At 44.0% G+C, this 27,028-nt stretch overlaps 1 protein-coding gene across 11 annotated transcripts in view; it reads right to left on the bottom strand.

The window, feature by feature from the left end:
- Nucleotides 1-27,028, bottom strand: part of irag2 (inositol 1,4,5-triphosphate receptor associated 2) — a 32,929-nt gene that overhangs the window by 4,923 nt on the left and 978 nt on the right. For 6 of the 11 annotated variants that reach the window (XR_015112370.1, XM_086201201.1, XM_086201210.1 and 3 more), the window contains exons 1-34: nt 26,546-26,668; nt 24,724-25,445; nt 23,658-23,768; nt 22,338-22,518; nt 21,470-21,525; nt 21,317-21,392; nt 21,075-21,233; nt 20,853-20,970; nt 20,560-20,610; nt 20,334-20,411; nt 20,092-20,148; nt 19,195-19,254; nt 18,814-18,878; nt 18,619-18,712; nt 18,019-18,165; nt 17,102-17,194; nt 16,310-16,461; nt 14,237-14,348; nt 12,319-12,574; nt 10,358-10,410; nt 8,205-8,304; nt 7,615-7,753; nt 6,552-6,639; nt 4,978-5,024; nt 4,709-4,797; nt 4,403-4,602; nt 2,928-3,012; nt 2,742-2,784; nt 2,638-2,665; nt 2,392-2,532; nt 976-1,110; nt 697-844; nt 300-343; nt 136-201 (exon numbers count right to left, since the gene is read on the bottom strand). Coding sequence is in view for 10 of the 11 variants with exons in the window: in XM_086201201.1 (XP_086057327.1) it covers nt 136-201; nt 300-343; nt 697-844; nt 976-1,110; nt 2,392-2,532; nt 2,638-2,665; nt 2,742-2,784; nt 2,928-3,012; nt 4,403-4,602; nt 4,709-4,797; nt 4,978-5,024; nt 6,552-6,639; nt 7,615-7,753; nt 8,205-8,304; nt 10,358-10,410; nt 12,319-12,574; nt 14,237-14,348; nt 16,310-16,461; nt 17,102-17,194; nt 18,019-18,165; nt 18,619-18,712; nt 18,814-18,878; nt 19,195-19,254; nt 20,092-20,148; nt 20,334-20,411; nt 20,560-20,610; nt 20,853-20,970; nt 21,075-21,233; nt 21,317-21,392; nt 21,470-21,525; nt 22,338-22,518; nt 23,658-23,768; nt 24,724-25,390 (3,939 nt within the window). In the remaining variant the exon portion in view is untranslated. Of the gene's footprint in view, nt 1-135; nt 202-299; nt 344-696; nt 845-975; nt 1,111-2,391; nt 2,533-2,637; nt 2,666-2,741; nt 2,785-2,927; nt 3,013-4,402; nt 4,603-4,708; nt 4,798-4,977; nt 5,025-6,551; nt 6,640-7,614; nt 7,754-8,204; nt 8,305-10,357; nt 10,411-12,318; nt 12,575-14,236; nt 14,349-16,309; nt 16,462-17,101; nt 17,195-18,018; nt 18,166-18,618; nt 18,713-18,813; nt 18,879-19,194; nt 19,255-20,091; nt 20,149-20,333; nt 20,412-20,559; nt 20,611-20,852; nt 20,971-21,074; nt 21,234-21,316; nt 21,393-21,469; nt 21,526-22,337; nt 22,519-23,657; nt 23,769-24,723; nt 25,446-25,809; nt 25,957-26,042; nt 26,254-26,545; nt 26,669-27,028 lie in introns of those variants that run through there. The other 5 variants (XM_086201205.1, XM_086201203.1, XM_086201204.1 and 2 more) reach the window with 5 other exon arrangements.

Below are 27,028 nucleotides of genomic sequence, written 5' to 3'. Positions count from 1 at the left end.
GCCGGACCGGTCAAACCTGCAGGGATTGCTGAGAGGAAGTTGAATGTGAGATCAAATCAAAGCAGCAAACCCTGGATTGATCGGGTCGGCGTGTCGTACCTGTGTCCCAGTGTGAATTAGAGCAAGTGTCCTCACCATGTCAAAGTGCATGTTGCCTCCCGAGCGGGGTATTGTTGCTATGCTAACCCGCCGGCCTGATGACTGACAGAAAGAAGGAAAATCACCTCATTAATACTTCTGAACAAGACAAACACGCTAAGAATGATCGATTCTTAGGAATACTCAGGCTACTTGCTGACCTTGTAGTACTGCGATGTTGGCAGCTTCTTGCCACGGAAGTCGTCTAGAATGAGGAACGGGTGAGTCAGATCAGTGCCTTGTGTTTTGTGCGTACCAGGATATAAATACGACTATTCCATGTTATAAAAACACACTCCTGTTTGACATGCATTTGCAAAGTTATTAAGCTAGCAGCCTTTTAACGTCCCGGCCCTAAAATCCCTTAAGTTTTTTTTTTTTTTTTAAATCTTGTTTGCACAAGTTATTATCTTGTGTGCATAAGATAAAAATGTGTCTGCACAAGTTTTTGCTCAAGCTCATTTTTATGGCCAATGTCTCTAAGCGTCTTCTTGACATGATCACATTTCAGACACTGAATCTACCTCAAGTTTAATCCTGTGAACCCTAACCTCTGACCTCTTTCAGTTTGGGATCCAAATGACCTCTCGTTCTGCATGAGTGTCTCTCGCAGCTCCAGCAGTTCGGCGTGTTCCTTGGTGTACATTCTCCTCAGGTTCTCCACGTGCTGGATCATCACCTCCACAGCTTTACCAATACGACTCTCCTGACACACACAGAAGCCCAGTCTGTCAACTCAGTCGATGTCACAAGACACGAGAATTTGTCTTGTTCTTCAAACACAGGAGGAAGATGTCTGATTCACAGCAGAACTGAACGCCGCTAAGACAAACTTACCTGATGAATGGCTCCGAGCATCTCTGAGCGACTGGACACTCTGGTCATGGACTGGATGAGGATGTCCAGATTCTTCTGGAGCCTCTGGATGATCTCCATTGACTGGATATCATCCTCACACAGAGGAGTCAGAGCCTGAGAGGAAGAAAGGAAGATGGTGAAGAAGCGAATGCGATGAGAGACACGAGAACGACAAAAAGCATGAGAAAATTCGAATCTCAATTATTGATGTATATTTCTCTTCATGGATCTACATAATCCTGATGCCTCCAAGGTTCATGCAACTCTCAGTCTCTTCATTTACAGCAGCAGTGAGTCTACATGAAGTACATTATGTGGATTTGGCAACGGTGGACAAGGAGAAACGCCAAGGATGCTCCAACATCTGGTTGATCATCATCCCTCACTGACAGAAGAGTCACCATGTAACCTGTAAACTGCCCTGTTTTTATGTCCTTGTTAATGTGGTAACTTTTTAAAAATATGTTTACTGAAACATGTTTTAGATATTTATTACTGTCTTGTTTTTCTGATGCTGCACTGCTGGAAGGAACGTTTTGTTTTCTGAATGTACATCAATACACAAAGAGAATCCTGGTCAGTTCAATCAAAGAAGAGAGGCCGCGTGTGACAACTGGAGGAGCCGCCGACCCTGAGCCCGTTCTTCATCTCTACTCAACGCTGCAGAGATGTTGGCTCCACTGAAATTGATGAGCAACTCAAACAATCACTCAGGAAGCCATGACACGCACACGGTGCAGCACGTTCTCCTCAGGCTGAGTGACCAGCAGGAGAGAACACAGGATCCCATCGCCTACGAACCAGTAAAAGCTAGCTTTAACTGGCTAATGCTCAGTCAGCTTTTACTGGTTAACAAACTTCTATGCTGTTAATTTTATTGCAGGCAGCTATTAAAGAGGCTGACAGACACTGCAGTGGAGGTAAACACATGAACAGAAATGTGCTCAGTCTGTTTTGTTATCATGTCCTTTTATTCACGAGTTTAAAGATGTCTTGATATTCACTCAGATGGCTGCAACCTGCACGAATCTCACAACTACAACTGAAGAAAATAGGATGATGAATAATGAATAATGATGATGATTATGTACAGCCAAGGTGGGAACTTCAAGCAGCCTCCTACCCAGCTTTACTGTCAGTGTCTCAACCACAGCCTGGTGCTATGGAGCTGTGAGGTCATGTGCAAAACAGACAAAATTTAAATCAACTGGAGGGCATTTAAACAAATTACAGACTAAAAGAAAACTGCAAATATGATCCTGCAGTGAGTTTGACCATTAAAAGTTGGCTCAGTGGACATTCATTCCCTCCATTTGGAAAAATAATATTTGAGTGTCAGGTAATGAAGTAGAACCCAAATAAGTGCAGCATCCACTGAGAGCTGGACACACTGACCTGAAGTAAACCCTGGCAACTCGACACCTCCCTGCGGACATTCTCCTCAGCCAAGTCACGTGACCTCTCCTCCAGGCGGAGTCTCTTCTCCAGGGTGAACATGTCACACTTGAAGCCCAACGCCAGACGCTGGAATTCCGTCTGAAAACATGAAAAACCAGATAGTGAATAAAAATCTTCACTTCCTTGTGAACAAACGCAGATGTTAGCTAAGTCATGCTGGAGGAACTAACGAGACATACAGACCTCGATCTCCTTGTCATTCTGGGTCAAGCTACACAAAAGAGACAGCAGTTAGGACACGCCTACAAACGTGCACCTGAGGTAAAGGGTTCACCTGTGCTGCTTACCTGTTCTTGTCACTGTCACAGTCAGAGATCATTGATGTCTGGGCTAAAGAAGCCAAAGATTAAAAAGGCACTTCAAGGTTAAGTACATGTACCAAGAATGTGAAAACAATTTCCAAATGCGTTTGTTATCAAAAAGAGGTGCTGCATAATATTTGTACTACAAACCCAATGAATATGAACACATACATTCCTGCTCAGCGGCCCTGCAGGTTTCGATTTTGCCCCCCTGCACCTTGAGCTCCTCCATGGCCTCAACGCTGCGGGTCAGCTCCTGCAGGGTCCGGACAAAGGTCACTGCCTCTCTGTCCCCATTTTGCTCGTTCACCTCTGATTCATCCACTTCCATATTGCATCCTCTCCTTCCTCCCCCTCAACTCTCCCCCCTGCTTCAACGCTCTTTACATAATGAAGTGGAATTGTGATGATTCAAGTGTGGTAATCCTGACTGTGATGTGATCCTGAGTGGAGCTCAACAAGAAAGTATGCACTCTTCCTTCCTCAACTTTCTTTCATAGAAACACACACCTGCATAGCTGGAAAGACAGGATTTCTCTTCAGGGTGCAATGTCATGTTGAACATGAATGGCACAATACAGACACCACCTCCATCCGTCATGATACTGATGTTAGATTAAAAGGTGCACTAAGCCTTGTTGCATGGTTTCACAGTGCAATTTCATTTTTGTCTCAAATCGTAGGCGTCGCCCTTGATCCGCTAGCTGCCTGCCCCCTGCATACACGATGAAAAAGTCTGGTCTCTGGAGACGACACAGGGCTCACAAATGGCAAACAAACACTGAGTGCACAGGATGTTCACATAAACAATAACAAACCAGGTTCCAGCCAATCACAGACAAGATGGTTGGGGGGGGGGGGGTGAGTGCGTGTGCAAACACTGGGGAATGAGTCGATTGAGCAGCGTAGTTGCTGTGACACTCGTAAGCCATTTTTCAATGTCATAGTTTGCTATTCCCAGCTTACTCCACGGGTCCTAGCTAGCCTAGCCATTAGCATCGATTCCAGGAAGGACAAATTCTACAAGAAGCGCCTCTTTCGCATAAGCCCATCAAATAATTTATCAGCGGTAACTCATGACTTAAAAAAACAATTTTAAATGTATCAGCTGTAACTCGCAACTTAATATTGTAAAGCTACTGTGTAAAGACTTAATATAAATTTACTCACCTAACCTATCATCTTAGCGACATTATCGCACCACTTTCATGACATTTACAGAAACACGGGGGGGGGGGCAGCTTGCTCTGTGTTTGATATTTACAACGAACGTCAACGGACATCAGGCAGCAACGCTTAGTGCACCTTTAAATAAATGGCTGAATGAAAACTAAGGCTTCAAAGGCACACAACAAAACTCAGTTAATGTCATAAAACAAAGTACCCTAACTTGTGCAAAGACAACATGTTTTATTTATGTCAGATTTATTGCAGAAATAACATGATAATCAGAGGAAAATTTAGCTTGATTATTCTGAAAAGCCTTAATTAAATCTACTTAAAATATAACACCCTCATTTTACACAAAAATACAAGCACGATGATCCAAAGCAACACAACTCTGCAGGAGATAAATGACTTTAAATCTTTGTCTGTCGTTATCCAGCAGTTAGCGTCGAGCAAAGTGAGAGCAGGGCAGGTCTTACCAGTTCTTTCTTATTTTTCCCAAGGAGGGTGAGGGAGTCCTTTTTTTCAGCTGAAGCATTATCCTCCAATTGGCTGGGGTCAGAGGTCATGCTGCCCATGGTGCTCCCTGATTGGTGGGCATGTGCAGAGGCCGATCCTGACTGAGGACAGCTAGCGTCAGATAGGGCGGTCACTCCGCTGCTGGAGAGCTGCTCGGCCCCTACAAGAGGAGAGTAGGCGTCCGGGTGTTCAAACTCACACCTTAATGTAAAAAGGAGGCTTTATCTCTTCCTCGTACACACAGACATGAGAGTTTTTCTTCCTACCTGCCATACTGGCAACTACTGGTGGAGCTTCAGCAGCACCGTCCTGCATGCTCTCCTCCTCTTCAACCAATGCAGGTAGCAGGCTGGTGCTGAAAATCACAGCGTGCACATTGGAAGTGAGAACGACACACATCCAGACTTTAATGTTACACAGAAATCAACAGACATGAATAAAATCAGGTAGGGCAGAAGATTGTTGCAGGGTGAAGCGAGTGTGAGAACGCTCGTTTCCAAAGCTTCACTGAGCAAACAGTTGATGAATCGCTCACCTGTCCTCCGCCGCTGATCTGTCTGCCGACTGGTCCTGGCTCAAACTCTGAAAAGGATGAAAGGGAAAGGGGAGGGAGGGGGTGAGAAAAAGACAGGTGGCCTTGCTGCTCATTTTTATTCCACTTTACAGGATGCGCAGACACTTTGACATACACATATCATACCTGTCCCATGGTAGTCAAATGCTCTCCGAGCTCCACAGAGAGTGGAAGAGAAAGATTGTACTGAGTACTTATATAATGCAGAGCTTCACGGGGAGCCCTGCAGCTCCGAGTGTGTGCGTGAAGCTGAGAAGGGTGCTCAGAGAACCCGTTCACACTGGCACAGTGCTCAGTGGTGGAGGCGGACTGCGTGCATACTCAGATGTGTGAACACTAACATAATGGAGCAAGGTGAGTGTTAGAACAATAGGATATTGTGCAATGTGTGTGTATGATGTCTGAATTGACGGGGCTCAAAATAGAGACCTGGACTACAGACACAACACCACTGCCATGATTATCATTCTTCTTATTTTCAGTAATGATACTGCGACAAACAAAAGCACAAATCTCTGTTGGCAGATTTAAAGTCCGGTTGTGTCTGAATCATCTTCTGAGTGTCAAAGACTCTTCGGCGGTGGATTGAACACACCCACAGCATGAGCGCCGCTCTGGGCCTCCCTCCAGACGGTCTCAGCAGCAGCGAGATTACAAGAACAAGCTCATCGATCCCACAGCAGGACGCCAACAGTGCAACAGCATCACAACACAGGTGAGCCAGTGAAAACAGCCTTGGTCCTGACATGAAACCTCTGCAGTCCCAATGAACAACATGAATCAACTTGTAGACGAAGCAGTTTAGTGAGGTAATAACTGGTCCTGCAGTTATGCTCAGCTGCATCACCATCGTGACGAATTTTGCTTTTATATTCCTGGCTGCAGTCACCCTGAATAATAAGACAACTTTACCATTCATGGTGTCAAATTGATTGTCAGGCAGAAATGCACATATTTCACTGGTTTCGTCTTTAAATTTACCGTTTAATAACCCACTAAAGTGAATACTTTGGTGGTTAGGAGTGTTAAGTTACACCAGTTATTGAGCCCTGGAAAACCGGTCAGCATTTTCCGTGTAATTTAATACCAAAAAAGATGGAGAGATTACATACTACAGCCATTTTTCTTCTTCTGCTGAAAAAAGCCTTTTAATGATCTGCACTGAATGGTTTTCTTATTTTTTGCACAAAATAAATTGAGTGAAAACAAATTAACCACTTTAGGAAGTATACTGTACTTGCCTTCTCTGACAACAGCTCATGTGTTACTCTCTAAGTCCTTATCTTCAGCAGTCAAGGAAAAGATGGTCATCTCATTCACTCTGTGCAGAGGGAAACCCTATTCTGCCCTGGACAGGATCCCACTCCCCTCCCCTCCCCTCCCCTCCAAACACACCTACCCATCACTCAGACACACATGAAGCAGTAGAGATAGAGAGGAATGGAAAAAGAGGAAGTAGGGCGTGGGTGATGATGAGAAATACAGGAAGCTGTATATTCTCAAATGCGCTGAAAGTCTACCCATCCACCACTGACCTTAGAGCAGCTCATCTGTGCTGTGCCTGAATCAGCCTCTCCGTCTTTCTCTTCCTCGCCCCTGTGGTCGTCGCTGGTCAACTGGATGCTGCAGGTGAGGTGAGAGGTCAAAGGTCAACTGTCAAGCATCGTCCATTTCCTCATTCTAGTATGACACATCAGATACACTTTTTATCACTGATCAGACACAGCTGTTACAAAGAGAGAGAGAAGAGGAACAACTTCAGTTTCTTTGTAGGTGGACTGTGGCTATGCAAAGCATGGCTGCAGAGATAATAATTAGACTGCTCACTCCTCCCACAGCAAGGAAAAGACACCATTTGACTAGCAAATATAGGAATTACCGAAAGTAAAATGGAGGGACGGAGTGGTAGGACGTAGAGCGAGTTCAGACTGCTATGAAACACCGTGAGGATGCTGGGGTAAGTGTTCGCCATCGGTGACCTACCAGTACAACACTTTACAAACCTACCTTCAGAGACGATAAATCAAGAACGTAGAACTACAGAGGGCTGATTTACAATAAGGCATCAACACCTCAATACTTCTTGATGCAGCAGCAACGCTGTGGTGCGATGATGCTTTACCGCTTCACTTCCTGCTCTTTGTTTACATCTGTGATTTTTGGAAAACCCTATTTGGTCAGTTGTGTCTGATTATGTCAAGCGTCTAACGGGAAGCAGGGGCGCATTAGAAGACATTCAGAGAATCATCCTCCGACAGGCTGCAGCGCTGTGTTTCTGGACTCCTCGCCATGCAGAAATAGAGATACATGTCTACTGGAAATGTTAATACAGCAAAAACAAGAAAAAAATAATAATTTCAGTACGATTCCTAACTTTTCCCTCCTAGTGGTGGAATTGAAAAACACACTGACAGACAAAAATTTGAGTCCAATTTTTCTAAAAAAAAAAAAAAAAAAGTAAAGCGCATCTATTCAGAAGCATTTTTTTTTTAAATCATGGAAAAAAACATGGTAATTCTTCAGAAGTAACAAGGTAACAGTTTAACTTCAACAGCAGCTTTGTATTCTGATGATCAAATATTATATTTCTTCATTCACCTGTCAATATGCGTTCCACCTGGTCCAGGTGATACACTGTCGGCAGGAACCACCTTGGCCCCTACAGGAGGCAGGTGAGCAGGTGTGACTGTTGGGTCCTCCTTAGGTGAGTTGCTCAGATTGTGGGCTGGAGCATCTGCTGGACAAGTGTTTAATCCAAAAATACACACTTAAAATAATAATCAAATATTGAAGGGTTTAAGGTTATTGTGGTAGCAATTTACTCGCTTTATTATTGCTTTAAATGTGTTGCTGTGAAAGAGGCACGTGTGTGATCTTCTCACATTATGTTGGCAAAAACAGAGACAGATGTTAATTCCAATGAACCCTGAGAGCAAAGAGCAATGCTGAGCAAAAGATCTTTAAAGCGACATCAAGCAAATTCTGGATCGACTTTTTATCTTGTGAAATTCTGTTGAACATTTTCTCCTCTAAAGCAACAGCAAACACACCAAGTGACTCTGGAAATGACTCATTCTCTGGTTAGTGTGTTAGGACACAAAAGTGAGTGACAGCAAATGAAGGAAAATAAACAAAAACTACAGTGAGTGATGTGCATAGCATTAAAGACAAAGAGGTAGAGGTCTTACTGTGGTTCTCTGAGTGGGACAGATCAGGGGGCGCATCCACCTCTGGTTGCCTGGTGCTGACAGCTTGTGAGTGGGCGCTCAACGGTGCTGCTGCCTCTTCCTGAAACACACGCAGTCACAAAATAAAACATATTCAAAGAAGGAAAAGAGGTGAAAAGATCAAATAGGCAACACACATAAACCACGTAGCAAACTATAGACAGAGCAGATCCGAACAAATCCGTCAGAGGACGTTACATTGGGAGCCAACAACATCTAACTGCCGACAGACATCGCAGCGCTTCTGCCTCTTCAGTGAGGGATTCTTGAAAGGCTTCCAATTACTGTCATCTGGTTAGAAGTCAAAAGTAAACAGCACATTCAAACTGACTGATGGAGTGTTTAATAAAGCTCACAGTCATTCAATTATTCAAAATCTGACTGCTGCAAGTAGAGAACCTCTAGACTGCAGTAGCCACCAATATTAAAGCCAGGCAGTGTCTTTAGTATTTAGTCATGTATTCAGTGAAAACCATAATTCTTTTAAAAGGAGGCACATCGACTCTTCTTTGCCACCAACAATTTCAATCTTTTTAGAGCACAGTGACCTCAAAGGTTCATTCCTAACATTCTATAAATGGAAGCCTGCAGCTTCAGCAGCCAGCGAGTTCCGTCTGTGATGGAGAGCCATTTGGTAGGCAAATGGCTAAGAGAGTGCAGGGGGGAATGAAAGGGAGCGCAACAGGAATATTAACATGTGAAGATGAACAAAACGTAACGTAACCCATGACGTATGACAGAGGCTGGTGCTGCGTTCAAGGACACTCCTGTATCTTTTCACCTTGGCTCCCAAGTAGCCTTGTGAGCACACACTACAGTGTGGAAATATGTCACCTTCAGCATTTGTGCACTAATGAGATGAATTTGCAAAAGATTACTTGTCTGCACTTGCATTTCCATACAATGGTTTGGTGTGTGTATGTGTGTGTGTGTGTGTGTGGATAACTCATATCCTGCAACCTCCAAGCATATTTCTATTCAGCAGTGAAATTAAACCATCTTCAGCTTGATAAAAGCGCGGTTGTGATTTAAAGTACACACGTGGTAGAATCAGTAGTTGAGTTCCAGTATTGACAACAGAAATGAAACAACTTGGTAGACATGACAAAGACACTTGAAACCGTCTCCAGCCCTGCTCGTATCTGACAGTCAGTGTAAACACATCCTACTTCCTGCAACAGCTGCCCAGCGCAGCAACAATCGTGTGTTTGGTTTCTGAGTAGCTGAGGGATTCAGATGTCTTGTTCAAAGAAATTTCTCATCTTACAACTGCTAAAACAGAACAACCATTTTGTTTGTAGAACATTACATTCCTCCACAGACCAAAGCACCAGAGCAGAATTTTTAAGACAATAAAACTCAAAACAAACGCATCTAAAATGGCTCAGTTACTGCTGAACGATGTGCTCCATCTTAATCACATATCACTGAAATCACTGCATGCATTTGGCTTTCACTGCAAGGATAAATGTTAATGCCTTATAAAAAAATGTGAAACATCAAGTAGATTTGGGGAAAAAGTGACAATTTTGACACAGTTTTACAGCTCCGTTCCTTAAATGTACATTTTTTAAAAAATCTGTTCAAGGAAAAAACAACTTATGACCGCCACTTACACCTATTTACATGATTATGTAGCGTTAGCAACGAGCCCTGACGACAGCTGAAATAAGATGCACATTAAGGACACAAGTTCATGCTATACTAGGATGATAATCAATAAAATATAACAAACTAAAAATACCAAAATGTGTTCTGTGAGGTTTGCCTGCCTCACTCACTCTGATCTCTGACCACCAAAACCTTTGCCGTTCATCCAGTGGACGTTTGTGTCATAGCTACAAAACTTCCTTCAAGGTGTTGAATAAAACTTGAATATCAAAGATATCATATGAGGGGACCTTGACCTTTGACCACCAAACTCCCTCCAGGTACGAATTCTTCATTTGAAGAAATTCCCCTCAAAGGGTTTCCAGAGACGTGTCACAACTGGGAATGGGACAGACAATCCAAAACAACTGCCTCCAGCCCGCGACTGTCATAGTCAACAGAGCACAAGAACAGAGCTAAAGGATTAAATACTCCATAAAAGGATCCCGCCAGGACTACTTCACCTGCAGGGGTTGACAGTTCAGCTCTGGCTCGGACTCTGTGCAGCCTGTAGAGTCTGTGACGGACAGATAAGAAGGAAAAAAGAAAATAGAGAGAAAGAAAGAAAAATGATAAATTGAGTAAAATGACAAAATAAATAAGTTGGTCATTAAAAAAACAATATATATATCTATATCTCTATGTCTATATATCTATATATCTATATCTATCTATATAGATATATATGTATCAAACCTTGTCCTATTCATCCAGAGGTTAACAACCATCAAAAAAACCCCGCCTTTGACCATAAAAGGTCAGGATGAGTATTATGCAAGGCGCTGAGCAGAGGGAGGGGCCGGGGTTAAAATACCATGCATGGCTAAGGTGGCATTAATGAACACGTTTGCACTCTGATTTTCGGTCTCTCTGCCAGCCAGCTGCTCATGCAGGCAGAGGAATGAGGGATTACTGAGCTCCCTGCACGGCCTCAGACCGGCCTTACACCTGGCCATAGAAGGACCTTGAGGAAGAGGCTTTCACACACTGTGTAGACACACGTGTTCTCTTTCACACACACAACCTTTAGAAGCCCAGGACCACAGCGCCCATAGAAGGCAGGGGTCCACTTCCAGAGGCCTTGGAGCGTGCGGATCCTCAGTGTGTGTGTGCATGTGTACCGGACTGGTGCGTTAAGGGTGGCTGAGTGCCCTGTGACTCCCAAGGATTACAGGGGGATAATCCAATCTGTCCCTCACACACACACATCATCACTCCAAGACAATAACGGAGGAGAGCAAGTCCTTATTCCTCTACAGAGTTTGTCCAGGCGCAGCAATTTGAGAAAACACAGGCAGGTTGAAGTGTAACTCGCTGGTCAGACAGACAGCTGCGCCTCTGGTACTTAAGATGGTGACAACAACCTCAATGACACAAGTATTGCAGTTATTAAAGTTTAATAAAGTGCAGGATATCCCCTTCCTACTGAAGGAAGCCTGAGATAACTCCAAGAACAAGAAAGCACAAGATAATCCATTTACTCAGCTAATTAAATCTGAAAGACAGGCATGTAGCCTATGAGGGACGATGCAATACTACAATTGTATGATTCAATTTAAATGCAAATGATGGTAAAACGTCAAGTTAAAGTGACCATTTAATCTATGAAGAGCCGGTTCAACTTTGGTTCCAGTCCTGTTGGACAAAGAGGACAGAATGTGTGCAGATTTCTGAATGATGACAACACTTTGGAATTCCCCAGAGGGAGAAAAAAACAATCGAGCTCCTTGAGGGTTTTTCTGAGCCTCCTGGTTTCGTTTCACTCAACTTTTGTATATATCAATTGGTTAATTGGCCTTTGTATGTGTGTGTGAACAATGAGCTAAACGTTTTGATGTAGTTTTATGCTTACTCCTGCTGAGCAGGATCCTGCGTGAGGATCAGTTGAGAAGGGGGTCAGAATAAGGCTAGAATATTATTACATTGTACTTTAGCCCTATTTGGTTTGTTCAAGAGGTTCCAGTTAGCCCTGGGCTAATTGTAGCATATACTGGATTTAAAGGGCTCATGAAGAGAGGACATGAATTGGAACACTTAATCTGTTGAGAATGAATTCAAGAAAGCTCAAAGCTAGAACAAAATCGAACAGTTAATAAATGGAAAGACATTCTAAATTAGTGGTATGTGCAGTCTTTTTTTGTCAGATTTTTATCAACTTGTCAAATGTTTACAGGTCAGAGAAAGTTGATTTATTGTTCCTCACGCTAAAACTGGACTTTTCATAATGCATATTAACCCATTAATCTGAATAAAACTGCACTTTTCAGTCACTCAACAGATCTATGTCAAGTGGGTGGGGGTTGGTTTTTTGATGACAACAGCAGCAGCCCAATAAGTGGCCTATCGTGCAGCTGCATGTGAACCCACTGAATGATCACTCGTCAGTTGGAGCTGAGGTCCAGTCCACCTCCATGTACCTACTCACCTTGACCGTCTCCCACTGCTCCTGGTCCATGGAGAGGAGTGGATGTATCCCTCCCTTCTCCAGCTCCTGCAGAATCCACCACCGTCCACTTCTCCTCTCCGTCCTCCTCTTCACCTTCTTCTGTTACTTTATCTATCATCGCCTCAGTTCTGCAGTCCAATCGTCCATCATGCGCTCTGCAGTTCCTCATTGCAATCTCATTCTTCAGGAAGTCTTGAAGGGCAAATTCCTCTTCCCATTCCAAGTCGTTCCCAGGCTTCAAGAAAAACAAATGAAATTAATAAAAAGTGTAAAATGGCCATAATCTGAAACTTTAAACAAGTTCACAGATTACATGAAGGTGGCATGAATCCGGATCACAACACTAGGAGCAATGACCTCATGCTAAAACTCTCAAACACATAAAACCTGAGAAAATGGAAATCATAAGTTCTAAAAAAATCATCTCTCAAACACTGTAAATTACAGTTGATCAATCAACTGATTGATGTAAGTAAAAATTGAGATCTGAGACAACAAGATTTGCCAATTAATGTAGTTATGTAATTACATAGTGTGGCTCATTTGCACAAGGGTTTTTCATTGTATGACAGACAGTCATGCTGACCAATCAGGAGTGCATTCTCCTTACTTTATTTTTGTTTTATTTTCTATTCTATTCATTATTTTTCTTTCCTTTTCTCGTGCTACTTACTTGGAGCTGTCTGCCTGCCTTGTTCTAAGCATTTCATTGCACAAATGACGCTGTCAATATTGTGCATATGACAATAAAGAATCTTGAATCCTTGTGGATCAGCCACTGGTCTCTCAAGACCACAACATATGCGCCCGCCAACAACAATCACCAAGTTTTGCGGAGTCTGCCAGAAACAGAAGACGCTACACTGTCGATACCCAAATAGTGGCTCGCCATTTCCTTGTTTTATCAAACCATCGTTGTAATAAAGCAAGGAATCTGTTTTTCTGTGCGATTTTTAATAATCCAGCTCTGAATGATCCACCTGCCGCTAGCTGCTCAGAGCCAAACATCAGGACTCCGCTCCCTGGCTGCAGTGTGCAGGGAGAGAGCAGAGATGAGGTGGACACGAGTCCAAGAGTGATGCTCCAAAGTGAGATGAGCACAAGGTGATAGAAACAGCCCGTTTAGCAGCTGAGCAGCAGCGACTCTCAGGAGAGGTTCTGGCACACGATTGAATGTAGCTCACCCGCATTTAGGAAGCGACAGGAGCCCAACGCACGTGGAGTTACTTGGTGTAAAAAGAGCAAACACTTCAACCAGCTGATCAAAACCTGCATGTGTCATACGTACCGGGACCACAGTGACTATGATCAATATCATATCACACTGACATGATCAATATCATATTAATTACTAATATATATATTATATTAATATCATACTAACCCTATGTATCAGTGAAGCTGACACTAATCCCTGTCATTCGTAAATGGAATGAGAAGCAAGAATGAGGGCAAACTCACGAATCTCCTTTGTTTTATTCATTATCCTCCATGGTAAAAACAATGGTGCCCTAATGGAAAGGTTTGAGCGTGCGTCAGAGTAATTTAAAAATACTGTGAGGAGCACAGTGTAGGTGTGTGGATGCATCTGATTCTGTGTGTGTGCGTGGATGCACACGTCCACTTCAGCCGCCAACTCACACTCAGCTCCCCTCTACCAGATACTCCATCTGTCTGAATACAGAATGAGTTCTGCCTCTGTTCACCATCCAATGCTATTCTGTTGCACTGCACACATGGACACATGGCTTTCATGTCCATATCCAAAACCTAGTTGGATGGTCAGAGATTGAACCTTATCCTGCCATTTAAGATACCAAAGGTTCAAAATATATGAGGACAGATCAAAGGCACATGACAAGAAACAGCATCAGAACAAGGTGGCTTAGACTCTGACCTCCTCCTCCGGTGCTGGCGTCTGGCAAGAGGCCTCTCTGCCGTCCTGAGGTGTTTTCAGCTGCTCCAGCTCCTCATACAGCTGCTGCTTCTGGCTCTCCTGCTCCTGCACCCTGCATGCACAGACACAAAACCCTGATATTAGAACCAATTGAAAGTTTATGATGTTTCCAAGTGGAAAAATTTAAGCAGTCCAGAGAGATATTGTAAACGAACACATGGACAATGCGGTACAGTGGACACTGTACCCAATCCGCAGGCCCATGCAGTGTCCCATTCTGTTGCCCAGGGTGACCAGCTCCAGTTCTCCGACTTGCCCAGTACACTTCCCTTCACTTCAGTTTACAGATCCAATTCCAGTGGGCCTCCAAATCTCAGACTCTTCAAGGACCATCCAATCCTACAACTGTTGCACTCCACTTGTAAGCTGATGAGCCGTAACTGGCCGACAGTCGTAGAGAGCAGGACGTTCTGCTTCGGTCTTTCAGTTTGTCATTTACTTAAAAAAAAAAAAAAAAATCAACATTCCTAAATTCACCCTGGAGAATGAGCACGAGTAAATCCCAGCAGAGAAGCCTGACCAGGTCTCCCTCTCTGGTCTGATACTGAACCACAGGAGCTCTGTTATATATCCGAAGGGGTGGACAGACACACACACACACACACACACACACAATGATGTTTCCACCACTTTAGAGGACATCTCATTGACCGACCCTAATCTTACCGTAAATTTAATAATTCATGCAATGGGGTGCTAACAGTGTTGTTACAAGCTGGTTAACAATATGAATGAATCTCTCACACACACACACACACACACACACACACCCCTACCTATCCTTATTAGGACATTCCTTCATTGACGTGCATTCATGTGGACAGCATAACTCAAGCCCAAATCCTAATCCCTATCCTAAACAAATTGATACCCAACCCTGACCTCCATTCGCACCTCAACTCTAACCCTTAAACCAGGAACTGACAAAATCATGTTGTGCCACCTTAGGACCGGTCTTTGGTTCCCATTAGGACTAGAGTTCCTGATAAGGTTTGTGTTTATACCAGAAAAGATCTCCAATAGGTTACAAAAACCAAGTACCCCCCCCCCCCCCCCACACACACACACACAGGCAAACCCAACCAAACACAGTCATACTGAGGAACTGGCCCAGGCTCAACCCTGGTGAGGCGGGCTCTCTGAGGTCATTGAGGCCAGGGTGACTGACCGGTCTTTCCTCCACTCAGCTCAGCTAACAGACCTCTTCAGAGACATTGAGGTTTACATGCTTGAAATATTTAGAAATATGGATGCTGCTGAGAGGCTAACTGAGGGCAGAAGAAGATCCTGCAGTCTTGAGTGGACGTGACAGGTCAGATATGCTAATCTCATTAGCTCATTAACGCTGTCATCAAATATTCTTCATTCAAATTGGAAGAGAAAATATTTTTGGAACGTAGCAAAAGAAAAGGCTAAACTCACAGACGATGACAGTAGCAAAACAGCGCTTGGTGAGAGGCGAAGTTGTGTACAAGAACTGGCAGTATTGAAATAGATTTACAGTTTCATCTCCATCTGGGAGGCAGCGTGTCCTCAGTTCTCTCTGAACGGAGAGAAACAGAGAGGTCGGCAGCAGTTCATAAATCAAGTTTGCTTTGTATGTGACGTGTGTAGTTTTACTTTTAAATTGTGTAGGGATGCACATGGGGAGTTTATTAAATATCGATAAAAGATGTAAATCTCTCGTACTGTTTGGTCGTCTTGCTGGCTGTAAAATAAATAAGGACGAACTCTTCATGATGTCACCCCAAGGTTTTACAGACATTCAGAGAAAAAATAGATATGCAAATGGGTTAGAAGCTGTATTTTTTAAGAAAGAACACCCTAAAATCAACGAGTGAAACTTCTGACAGCGAGCGCTGAGACTCCATTCCGCCGAGGCCTTACCTTCCATCTGCTACGCCCCTTTAACAGCATGTGGATACCATCAAGGCTTCAAATCAAACACAACTTCATCCTCTGATTTGACATCCACAGACACACAAGCAGCAGTGCAGACGACGACCTGCTCACCTGACTGAAAGGTGCAGGATCTCAGTGCGCGACCTCCTCATATTGCTGGCCATTTTGATCAGCTCCTTCTCTAATGAGTCGGTGTACTGAGCCAGCTGGTCCAGGCTGAGGGCCCAGTCTCCGCTTCTTGTGTCCAGCTCGGCCTGCACTCTCTGTGGAAAGACGAGGCTGAGGGGTCAGCCTCCCGCTCAGGTGAAAGGCCTCGGGCCGCCACAAAATGTTCTGACGCCTAACTGTTATAAAATATTTCCATGTCAGTCAGCTGAAACACTGACCCAACAGACTCGTACTGGTACAAATCGGCTCCACTAATGATCTCCGTCTCATTGTGTGTTTACTGTTGTATGGCAGTACGTGCCTAATGAATGCAGAGCGGCAACAATGCAAGAGGAGGGGGGAACGAGAGAAAGAGAGAGAACGAACGATAGAGAAAGTCGGGAGTGAGCAAGAAGGGGAGTGGGTTGTGTTCACAGTGTAACACACTGACTAAGCTGCACTGCTCTGGATGGGTCCTGCTACAGTTACATAAGTGAGAGATCTCCTGAGGAGAGATAGTGGGTGGGAAAGAGAGAGAGATATGCAGCGATAGAGAAAGAGTGCAACAGGTTAACTCAGAGAAACAGAGATCACGTTACATAATTTTCATGATTCATTTACAAAGCAAAAATGAGACGTTTTCTGCATACAGCCGCCAAGATCAGTATATATTTGCAACTTTTAAGCTCTCTTCAACAGAGGTAGGCGGGACACGGAACATATGACTGAAGTGTGTGTGAAAAGTTTGTATCTGACCTGGAGGCTGGAATCCGTGTTGCCCCCCGGGTCGCCGAGTAGGACTTTCAGTGTAGACCAGACGGAGCTGGTTTCTTCTTTGAATTCCCTTTTCTGAAAGACGCCAAGAGGGAGAGAGTCAAAAGACAATCTTATGGAGAGAAATCATGAATCAAAAAATGTTCTTTTAACTCGTTCATTTGACAAAACACCAAGCGGCCAGGTGGCTGAAACAAACTAAACGTTTCACATCAAGCCCATTCTTCAGACCGCCACTGAGGCGGTCCAAATCCTGTTGATAACTTCTGCTGGTATGCAGTAAATGACTGAAGGTAAATGAGAAATGATCAAAAACCACAGAATACTGAGAAAAGGTGTGGAAAAAAGGGAATTTTCAGGGATTAACAGGGTAAGTAAATTCAAGTGTAAGCAACCCCTTTGCGTTAACTTCTGTTGATGAATTACCAGCTATCAGTCTGTATGAAAGCAGTGTGTGATTAGAATGTTTCCACAGCCTCTGAGGCATGATGTGGCCAAAGTGTCACTGCAGGAAGTCACGTATTGCTTCATTAACCATGAAAAAAAAAAAACCCCAGACTATTAAGACTTTTCTCTCCAGAAATTGCAAGGAAAGCTTAAGTGCCAGTTTTGTGTACCAACTGTGCAGAGACAATGTGGAGCTGCTGGTGTGAAGTAACAATGAGATGCAGAGTGAGAGGCTTCTTTGGGACACAGGCAGCACTTCAAGACATGAAATCATGTAATTTCAAAATAACATTTTCCTTTTTTGAGGTGTTCTAAAAACTTTTGAGCAGTAATTTACATACAATTTTGCCCAATGAGTAATATTAGCCAATACAGGATGCAACTTAACCAATCCAGAGTCATCTGAGTAAAGTGTGTGTCCAGGTTGCACACACTGAATCAGACTTGGTTACCAGTTTGTTGAGGAGGCTCCTGAACTCCAGAGCCATGTGTTCGGGGCTGGGTCCCTGCATCATCAGCAGCACCTCCTTATCCAGGGTCTCATCTAGTGGGCTGGCCAAGCTCATGGTGGTGGATAAATGATCAACACCATGGGCAGCCTGCAGGGGAAAGCCTTGCATTTATATGAATGCGCAAAAGCAACTTGAAACGAATCATTGGTCTCATTACTGCAGAGACGCTCAGCTGTCGGTGGGTGTAGCATGTGAAGAAGTGCATGCACGCTGGTCAGGACAGTACTGAGTATTGTGCAGAGAGGATGTAGGAGTTCCTTCAGTTTGAGGAGGAAAGGACCTCAACTCCCCGTAGGCTGAACACGTCTCAGATGACACAACATTAACCAACAATACTACCTTCTGTCTAACAACTTGGCTGTTCTCTTTGGGAAGTGTTTGAGTTTGAATATTCAACTGTTGGCTAAGAACCAAGATGATTACCAAAAAAAATGCATGAATAAAATACCAGAGGATCCCACGAACCAAATAATAACTCACACGCTCTGTGGGTGGGAAATGAGTGAGGGAGAGGGACAGACTGTAGGGGTGAGTGCTGACCTCCAGTGGTGACTGCGCCAGAGCCAGCTCAGTCTGGAGGGATCCTGGAGTGCTCTGGTTCAACCTGTAGGCCACCGACAGAGACAGTCCAGCTCTGAGGGAGACAGGAGGATGGCGAGGGTGGGTACAAACAAGCTGCCAAGTGGTAGACATTGTCTCACGTTGGCGAATGCCTGCCGTTCCTGGCTCACTTACCCAGCCAGGTCTGGGTGCATCATCTGCATCTGGTTCTCCAGCTTGAACTTGTCTGCCCTCAACAGCTGATTCAAAGAAAAGCATTTGTTTAACAGGACAGGCGATGCTCTGCTGACATTTCACTTTACATTATACGACTCCTGAAAAATAAAATCCCCACTTGAGGTGAACATTTTTTTACACCTGCAAAGAGAAGCAGTGCTGAGTTACTTTGGTAGTGTGATTTTAATCAACCTGTGTGTGTGTGTGTGTGCGTGAGTGTGTGTGTGAGTGTGCACGCGCGTGCTTGTAACAGACAATAAAAGTCAAAGAAGTATTCTATGAGAAATTGGTGGGAGTTGCTGAGGCATAGAAGCAAAGAGATGAAGCTCCACCACTGACCTCTGTGATGGAGGAATACTCCTCCACTGTGGCCCTCAGCTCATTTATCTGTCTGCTGTTCTGTAAAGACAGGAAACGACAAAAGACTTGGAAGAAAAGTCAAAGAAATAAACTCGCCTCCTCCAGAAATCACAAACTACCGTTCAGAATCCCAATCTGTGGATGAACTCCAAAACACAAATATTTTAGAATTATTTGTTTTTTTATGCTCTGGGCATAATGTTACCGAAATTAACATCTTATCAAAAGGCAAAATAGTAATATAAGTAATAATTAATTTCTTTTCTCAAGTTTCACATTTTGGCATTACACAGTAGAAAAAAAAAAACAGAAACAACAAAAAAAATGACCAAAAAGGTTGAGTCTTAAGCAGGAGCTCCGACCCTTTTTGCATGACAAATTTACTTACAACAAAATAGAACTAAAGACATAAATGAACAAAATGAAAAGGGCTTGAAGTTCATAAATAATAAGATATATATTTTAAGTCATCTTCTACATTTTCCAGCTTGTATTAGCAGACAGTTAAGCACTTCCTTCTCTTTCGTTCATACTGGCTCTCTAATGATTTGTGCAGTCTGGACACGGATCACGATGAGTTCTGTACGTCATCAGAGTAGTTTTGAGATCCACGAGACCTTCAAATTGTGAAGTACAAAATTTAATGAAAAGTTGCTGTTTGATCCACATTTCCCTCACTTCTCTTCTGGACAATGAAGACTGAACTTGTGATTTTTTATGTGTGTAAAGCAGTAAAGTGAGTGTCTGCGCATCGACCACACCCACAATTATTTATTCTAAAAAAAAAAAAAAAAAAAAAGGAACAAAAGTTTAAATGAAATGGCAACACTGAATGTTTCTAGAAGGACTGAAATTAAATCAAATTAAGGCACTGACCTCTTGCATCTGAGCTTCCTTTTCACTGACGACAGCATCAAAAGAGTGAATCTGCACCTGAAGGCAGAGAAATGATAATAACGCAGCAACAATAGCACAGTCAACGAGTTCCTGAGACATCTTGAGAATGTGAAGGTTGTTCAGTGAGATGGTGGGGGGACACACAAGAATGCCAAATGTAGTATACGACGTATTGAACGGAACAACTGCTGAGCAAAACATGAAATACACAGTGAAGCCACCTGAAGGTCAGCATTAAGGTCACACAGCTCCGCTATTCTCCTCTGAAGCTCATCCATCTCCATGGTGACCTTGAAGTTCTGGGGAGCCATCAGAGGGTGTTAGAGCAGCAGGTCACAGCTTTTCACAAGCTGACTATATTTTGGGTAAGCCATCGATGAAGGGATGAGTACAACTGAAGACCCCGTGCAGTCAACCGTCATTGTCAACCGCTCTTTAGACAAGTACCTCATCCTGAAGAGACGCGATCTTGGCGAACAGTCTCTGGTTTTCTTTCTCCTAAAAGAACAATAAAAGGTCACAAGGTAAAAATACGGTTCACACAAATCCCCACAGAACATTGAAGAAAAATGTCTGTAAAAATTTCGCCTGTATTTTTACAACAGCATACGAAGGACTAAATGTTTTATTTTTGACTGCATGTGGCGTGACAATACAGCCCCTCACAACAGTCATTCCTTCTTTGCAAATGCAATCATGCGAGCCTTATGTACATTTGTCTGCTGTGTGTTTGCACTGACCACATTCTTGCTGTGCGCGGAGGCTCGAGCTCTGCCTTCCTCTGTGCAGCTCAGAGTGGCCTTCATCTCCTCCACCTCATCTTTCAGCATCTTTTCTTTCTGGGCCAGCTGCTGGTGCCTGTGGAGGAGGACACATGGTGATAAAACAAGCCAATAGCGTGTCTTAGCAGCATATATACACGTGTGTGTGTGTGTGCGCGTGTGCTTGCAAAGGCGTCTTACATCCTGGCCTGGTTACGGAGCTCCTCGTTCTCTTCTGCTAGCTTTTGGTTGCTGTCCTCCATGCCCTCCACCACCTGCTTCAGCTTCTTCACCTCCTCCTGCAGCTTTTGGTTGCTCATCTGGAGGTCAGCAACACAGTAAACCAGCTCTGAGGTTTCACTGGGGAGGGAGACACACAAACACCTCATGTACGGGCTTGTGTGGGAGTTGATACTTTCATACACACTCCAAACACCACTTACAACTCCGCTCGTGATGCCTCCCCTCCAAAGGCCTCCAAGCTGCCTGAGGTCATGTTGAGCAGCACTGACCTTTTGGCTATAACAAACAAATACTTCATCAAAATCACATTCATGCACAATACAATAAAAGACAACCGTGACGTGCACACTCGCCAGAAAGGCCGTCTCGGAGTTTGACTGCGTCCTGGTTATCATCAGATGGCTCGTCCCTGGAACACAACAGAGAAATCACACACTTAAAAACACACCGAAAAACAGATGTGATTTCTCTACCAGATGTGGCGTGAATGCACTGTGTTGCTGCCAAGGGACACCTTGTTGCCTGGCACAGGCTCTCCAGCTCCACCCTCATCTTCTACCTGATGCATAAACGGATGCGGTCTTCACTTCATCGGGATGAACATTTTAAAATTTGAAATTGAAGTATAGTTGACACAAAAAGATAAATATGCATCATCTTTTGCAGGTTTGTCAACAATTCACCATTTGATCAAAGCTTCGAAGACAGAATCAAGAGTGCAGAGAAGGTTCCAGACGCACATTCAACAAAGACCTGACACAGAACTCAAGTGCACTGTGATGGTGCACAACTAAGAGACAAAAGCCATGGAGTTGCAAAGTGCGTGAGAAAAATCTCCTCAGCGATGGCTCATCTGCTGCTTGAGCCGCCTACACAGTCTACTTGCATAACTGAGAAAATGAATACGTCCTCTCTGAGAGGCTGAACAGACAGCACAGGAAAGATGCCGTCCTCGCCTTCACACTTATTTACATTAAAGAATTAGAGCCTCATAAATGTGCGGAGGCGGATGAGTGGAGACGAGTTCGTAGATCATTTAGTCACAGCGCAGACGCGGACTGACCAGAGCACGAGCGTAGAAGAAAACATCTCAAAGCGCCACCATACAGAATCTCAACTATTCACACTTGACAATGCAAAAAAGAAAAAACAAAAGGGAGAAGAGGAAAATTTTTAGGAAAATTAAAGGATTTTAAATGTCGTACGTCAGCTCTGCAGTACCTGTTGTTGCGACAGTCATCAATCCACTCCTTCATCACCGCGTGGTAGGTGTCCAGGTCGATGGAGACGTCTTTGTGTTCCGGGTCCAGCATGTTGCAAAGCTCCTCCAGTCCGCTGTCCTCGGAGCTGCGACTGGTGGTGTGTCGCAGGTAGTCCACGATGTGAGACACGTACACCTTACCTGCAATATTATATTACAGACACGTTAAAAAAAAAACAACTCATGAGTTTATTTGTGACGCTGTCATTTGTGACAGTTGTGAGTTACTTTTTTGGGGGGGGGGGCAATTCTACACAATATTCCTGTTTATTTCTAAGTTCGATGGTCTGCATTTGTGTGGGAGGTACAGGAAGAGTTTCAAAAAGACCTCACAAACAGAGCAGACACACATTTCCACAGCAATCATAGAATCCATCTCAAATTTTGAAGACAAAGCTTTTTGAACTGAATACATGCAGAGTATTTTTATTATTATTTCTTAACTTTTCAATATAATCGGATGACGGGATACATTTGCAATGATTTTTACTTGTTCATAAAACTTAAGATGAAAGGGTGAGTCGGAGGGAAAGTTAACAACCTAGACTCAAACAACACCACGGAGACAGACTGCAAGAGCAAAAATCATCTTAAAAACGGCTGGGAATCGAGCAAGCAGCACAGCTTAATGGGTTCCAGGCTTTTTGGCAGCAGGACTCAGTTCACACTTCTTCATCTTCTCACTCAATATGGAGGCGTTTATCCCCCGCCATCAAACATCAAAGCAGCTCTGCGTGCAGGTCCGGGAGATGTCACAAGGAAGTTTAATAAGAACTGCTTTAACTTGCACAAATCAATATGGCAGATTTTGTTTTAACATAAACCACACAGAGGACGCACGCTAATCCTGTCCACTGGGTCTCAGCTAGCCACTTCCTGCTGAACCCTGACCACTGGCCTTTGTTGTGTCACACGCCTTCAGGGTTTAAACTCCAAATATACTTCTGAAAATCAGGCAAAACCCATCTACTTCTCCACAGGGGATTCCAATGCTCCCCCCATCTATTCAACATCAGATGGTTCAGTCCAATAAAGTATGTCTCTACTCTGATGACAAAAGTGGAGCGATACAGAGATAAAGATTTGTTTTGCGAGTGCCAAGGAGGACAAAGAGAACACTGATGGTGTGTGACTGCTGGAAAGTGAAGAAAAACATTCACACAGAAAAACAGACGATTCCAGATTGCGTGGTAGCAAGATCTAATCCAGCTGATCGGAAAAGAAACGCACGAGTCAAACACTCCTGTGTGACGAACGCGACCGCGTGCACGTAGGCGTACCTCGGCGCTGGGTGTCACAGGCATGGAAGATGGTATCAAGCAGATTCTCCTCACATATGAGACTGATTTCTGCCATATTCTCCTTCCTGTTCTCAGAGGCCAGGGAGTTCCCTGAGCATGAACACACACACACAGAGCACATGATGTCTTCCTCCTCCAGGCAGAGTCCTAACAGTGTGATTGGAACATGCACTTAATACTATGGAATTCTGCAAGTCTCTACAGTCTGGGGCTGCCATTATTCACTTTTTAAATCATGATTATTCAAATCTGCATTTTTGCATGATAAATCTTGTAGTAGGAGCCATTTCTTATAATGGTACTTCACCCAAGTGTCGTTTGCCCTTCGTCTCGATCTCATGAAGACCTTCCCGCAGTTCCCCCCCTGCATTTCTTCTCGATGCCTCCAGAAGTCCCAAAACTCCGGCCATGTATAATCAGCTTGAGGCTAATAAGAGTACTGCTAAAAAATTACAGAAACAGTTGAAAACTGCCACGAAAACAGAGAACTTCCAGGTCTGCGCGACAGTAAATGACCATGAATGAGTTCGACTAAATGAGCAGTTGCAAGTTCTCACTCCTGCTGAACAGGAGCTGCTCTATTTTGTTTATTTTTAGCTCAAATCAAAGCGTTAGCGGAGCACTGAGTGTACGGCCAGTTGTAATAACTACACTGGATGATCCATTTGAGAATTAATAATAACATTAATATTGAGGAGATATTTTGGCCAGTTTGGCTGTTTCAAAGGCATCAGTCTCAACACTGCTGGCGTTTTCTGACTTCTGGAGTCACTGAAAAGTAAAGCAGCTAGTTATGTTAGTTTGTCTAACAGAGTTTATGAGGCAAATATACATTTTGGAGTGAAGTGACACTTTTAAATCCTCAAAGATTAAAATTTAAAATGATATCAACTTTGAAAAGAAGGCATGGCAATCTTAAAGTTGTCTAAAACGAACAGATCTTTCTGCAGCATTCCTGCTGAAAGATCCTTCTGAATCTTGCATGCTGCACCTTCAACTGATGGCCCACCATTTAGCTTTTCAATGCTAACGAGCTCCTCTGTACCTCCATCTCCCAAAGACAGTCTCTTGACAACCAGAGCTGGGTAGGGCAGCTCACACTCTGTGGGGGTCCCCGTGTCTGCGGAGCTGAAGTTGAGGTTGTAGGAGAAGGTGCTGTGACCTGGGGTGAAGGTACGGGAGAGTGAAGGACTCCTGCTTGGCCTCTCGCTCTCTGGCTGCACCGACTGAGGTCCTTTTGTGAACGTGAAGTACGGGGAGTCTTTGGTTTGGTTGCTTGTTGGAGTTGAACAATAGCGCTGCCATGTTTTGACATGTTTGAGGTCACTCCCATCAGCACCTCTCCTGTCTCCCAGAGTACTGGTGATGGTGTAGGTGACGTTAGCGGGCACGGAGGGGTTACATGCTGGGGTGGACATGGGGACAGAGCGACCCTGGCTGCTCCTCTGGGAAGGCGCTGAGCTGGGCATCCCGATCCCTCGCCCCTTCACCCTCTCCCCCTCGTCTCTGTGGAGGGCCCCTTTCTTCAAGATAGCCTCCAGGTTGTGCCTGAGACCACACTGAGGGCTGTCGTAACTGCTGGACGAGAGCTTCGGGATCTGGAAAGGAGAATTTGGCTCCCGGTCACCGCGCCACTGAATGGTCTGCAATTTACGGCAGATGCTGTCCACGGGGTTGTGGCGGCGCGTCGACTGGGGCGTGTAATAGTCCATGCTGCTGGCGGCGAGGCTGCGGAGCTGGTGTCCTGGCTAGAGGAGAGACTGAAGTCTGGGGACATGAGCAGAAAAACCATGTGATTACTGGCATGTTAGCAAAAGTCTGGATAAGAAACCAGAATGAATCTGAAAATACTTATAAATACTAAATATTACATACTTATAAAATATCATTGGAGAAATCAGGGGTACTACAACTGATCGCATGTATTTCATTATCAATGGAGGAAGGGAACGTAGTGAAATATTTGTTTCACATTTAAATGTTATTTAAGATGAAGCAAAGCCATTTTTTCATAGAGCGGGAAAAAAGCCTGATTCCGTTAGAAAGAAAAGTAGTAGGGAGTGAATAAAATCAGAGGAGGAGCCCAAATAAATGCATGGAACACGACCAACACACCAGAGCATCACCACACCTGTGAGCACGTGTGAGGAAGACGCCATGGATACAGAAAGTACCCAGTACACGAAGTACTACAGGCCAACTGATGCCAAATCACTGTTTTTTTTGGATTGACTTGCCAACCGTTTTCCATAATTGTGTGATTAATTCCATTACGAAGTGTCAGACAATCGCTCAAGGTGGTTTGTTTTAATGTTGCCAACAGCGACAAGAAACGGATGGAGGGGGGGGGGGGTGTTAGCACACCTATTCACGGAGATATTTGACTAAAATAGCTTCAAAGTAGCTGCTTCCTCGACGAAGGAACCAATCAGCGTCAGTGCTGAGAACAAGAGGACTAACAGAACCCCCCCTTGTATTTGAACAGTCCTGAGGTTTCCTGGATATTTGAAAAAATAAATACGAAACCCCAACACAGAAAACAACAAACAGCAACTTTTCAAAATTCGAGAAACGCCTACTGAGGCTCCAGGTGTGCACGCGAGCCAATTAACTCCCTCCGCCAGGGACGGAACGTCAATTACCCGAAGTGAGACGAATCCAACATTCACGCCACATACGTTCACTTCATCACATTCAGAATAAAAGCTGCGCACAACGACCTGCATTCGTTTCAAATTCAAAGCTAAATCTTTAATTTAAAGGTGTAAAAGGATTCAAACGCAGCGCGGCAACACCTGAGCAGTATTTACACCTGACTAAGTATTTAAAACGACACTTCCTTGAATTGTGGACGACCCTGTCGTTACCTGCGAGAAGATGAACAGATACTCCGAGGTGAAATGTTTGTCCAAACGTCCGGTGGCTCGCACCGACAGCACGCGCAGCCGCTGAGTTTGAAACACCGCGCTCGGGACGGAAAGAGTTAAAAAAAAAAAAAAACCTCGGGTGGGTGTTGAGGACTCTAAGGAATGAGCCAACATCGCCCCCCTGTGGGCTGTAGGAGACATTACAAGTAGAAACACCGCCTCAGTTGTAGAAGGAAATGGTCAGTCCTCATTTTGTTACTTCACACATTCTCATAAAACGTGTTTTTTTTTATTTTTTAAGCATTTGATCACATAAAACTTGCTTTTTTAAATTAAAAAAACCTTGTTTAAGGTCCACCTCAAGCCGTTTGAAACCTGTGCTACACAGTTTCTATTTTATCAGGCATCAATGTGTGTCTTGGGGATTTTGACTGGGATGTCGGGCGCCATCACTGCTCAACCTGAGTGACGCCTAATCTGTAA

This window comes from Aulostomus chinensis, chromosome 4, assembly GCF_037954235.1.
Source record: "Aulostomus chinensis isolate RoL2024-O1b breed Wild chromosome 4, RoL_Achi_v1.0, whole genome shotgun sequence".
Classification (NCBI taxonomy): domain Eukaryota; kingdom Metazoa; phylum Chordata; class Actinopteri; order Syngnathiformes; family Aulostomidae; genus Aulostomus; species Aulostomus chinensis.
Note: the sequence above shows the minus strand (reverse complement) of the source record. Positions and strands in the feature narration are given on the sequence as shown.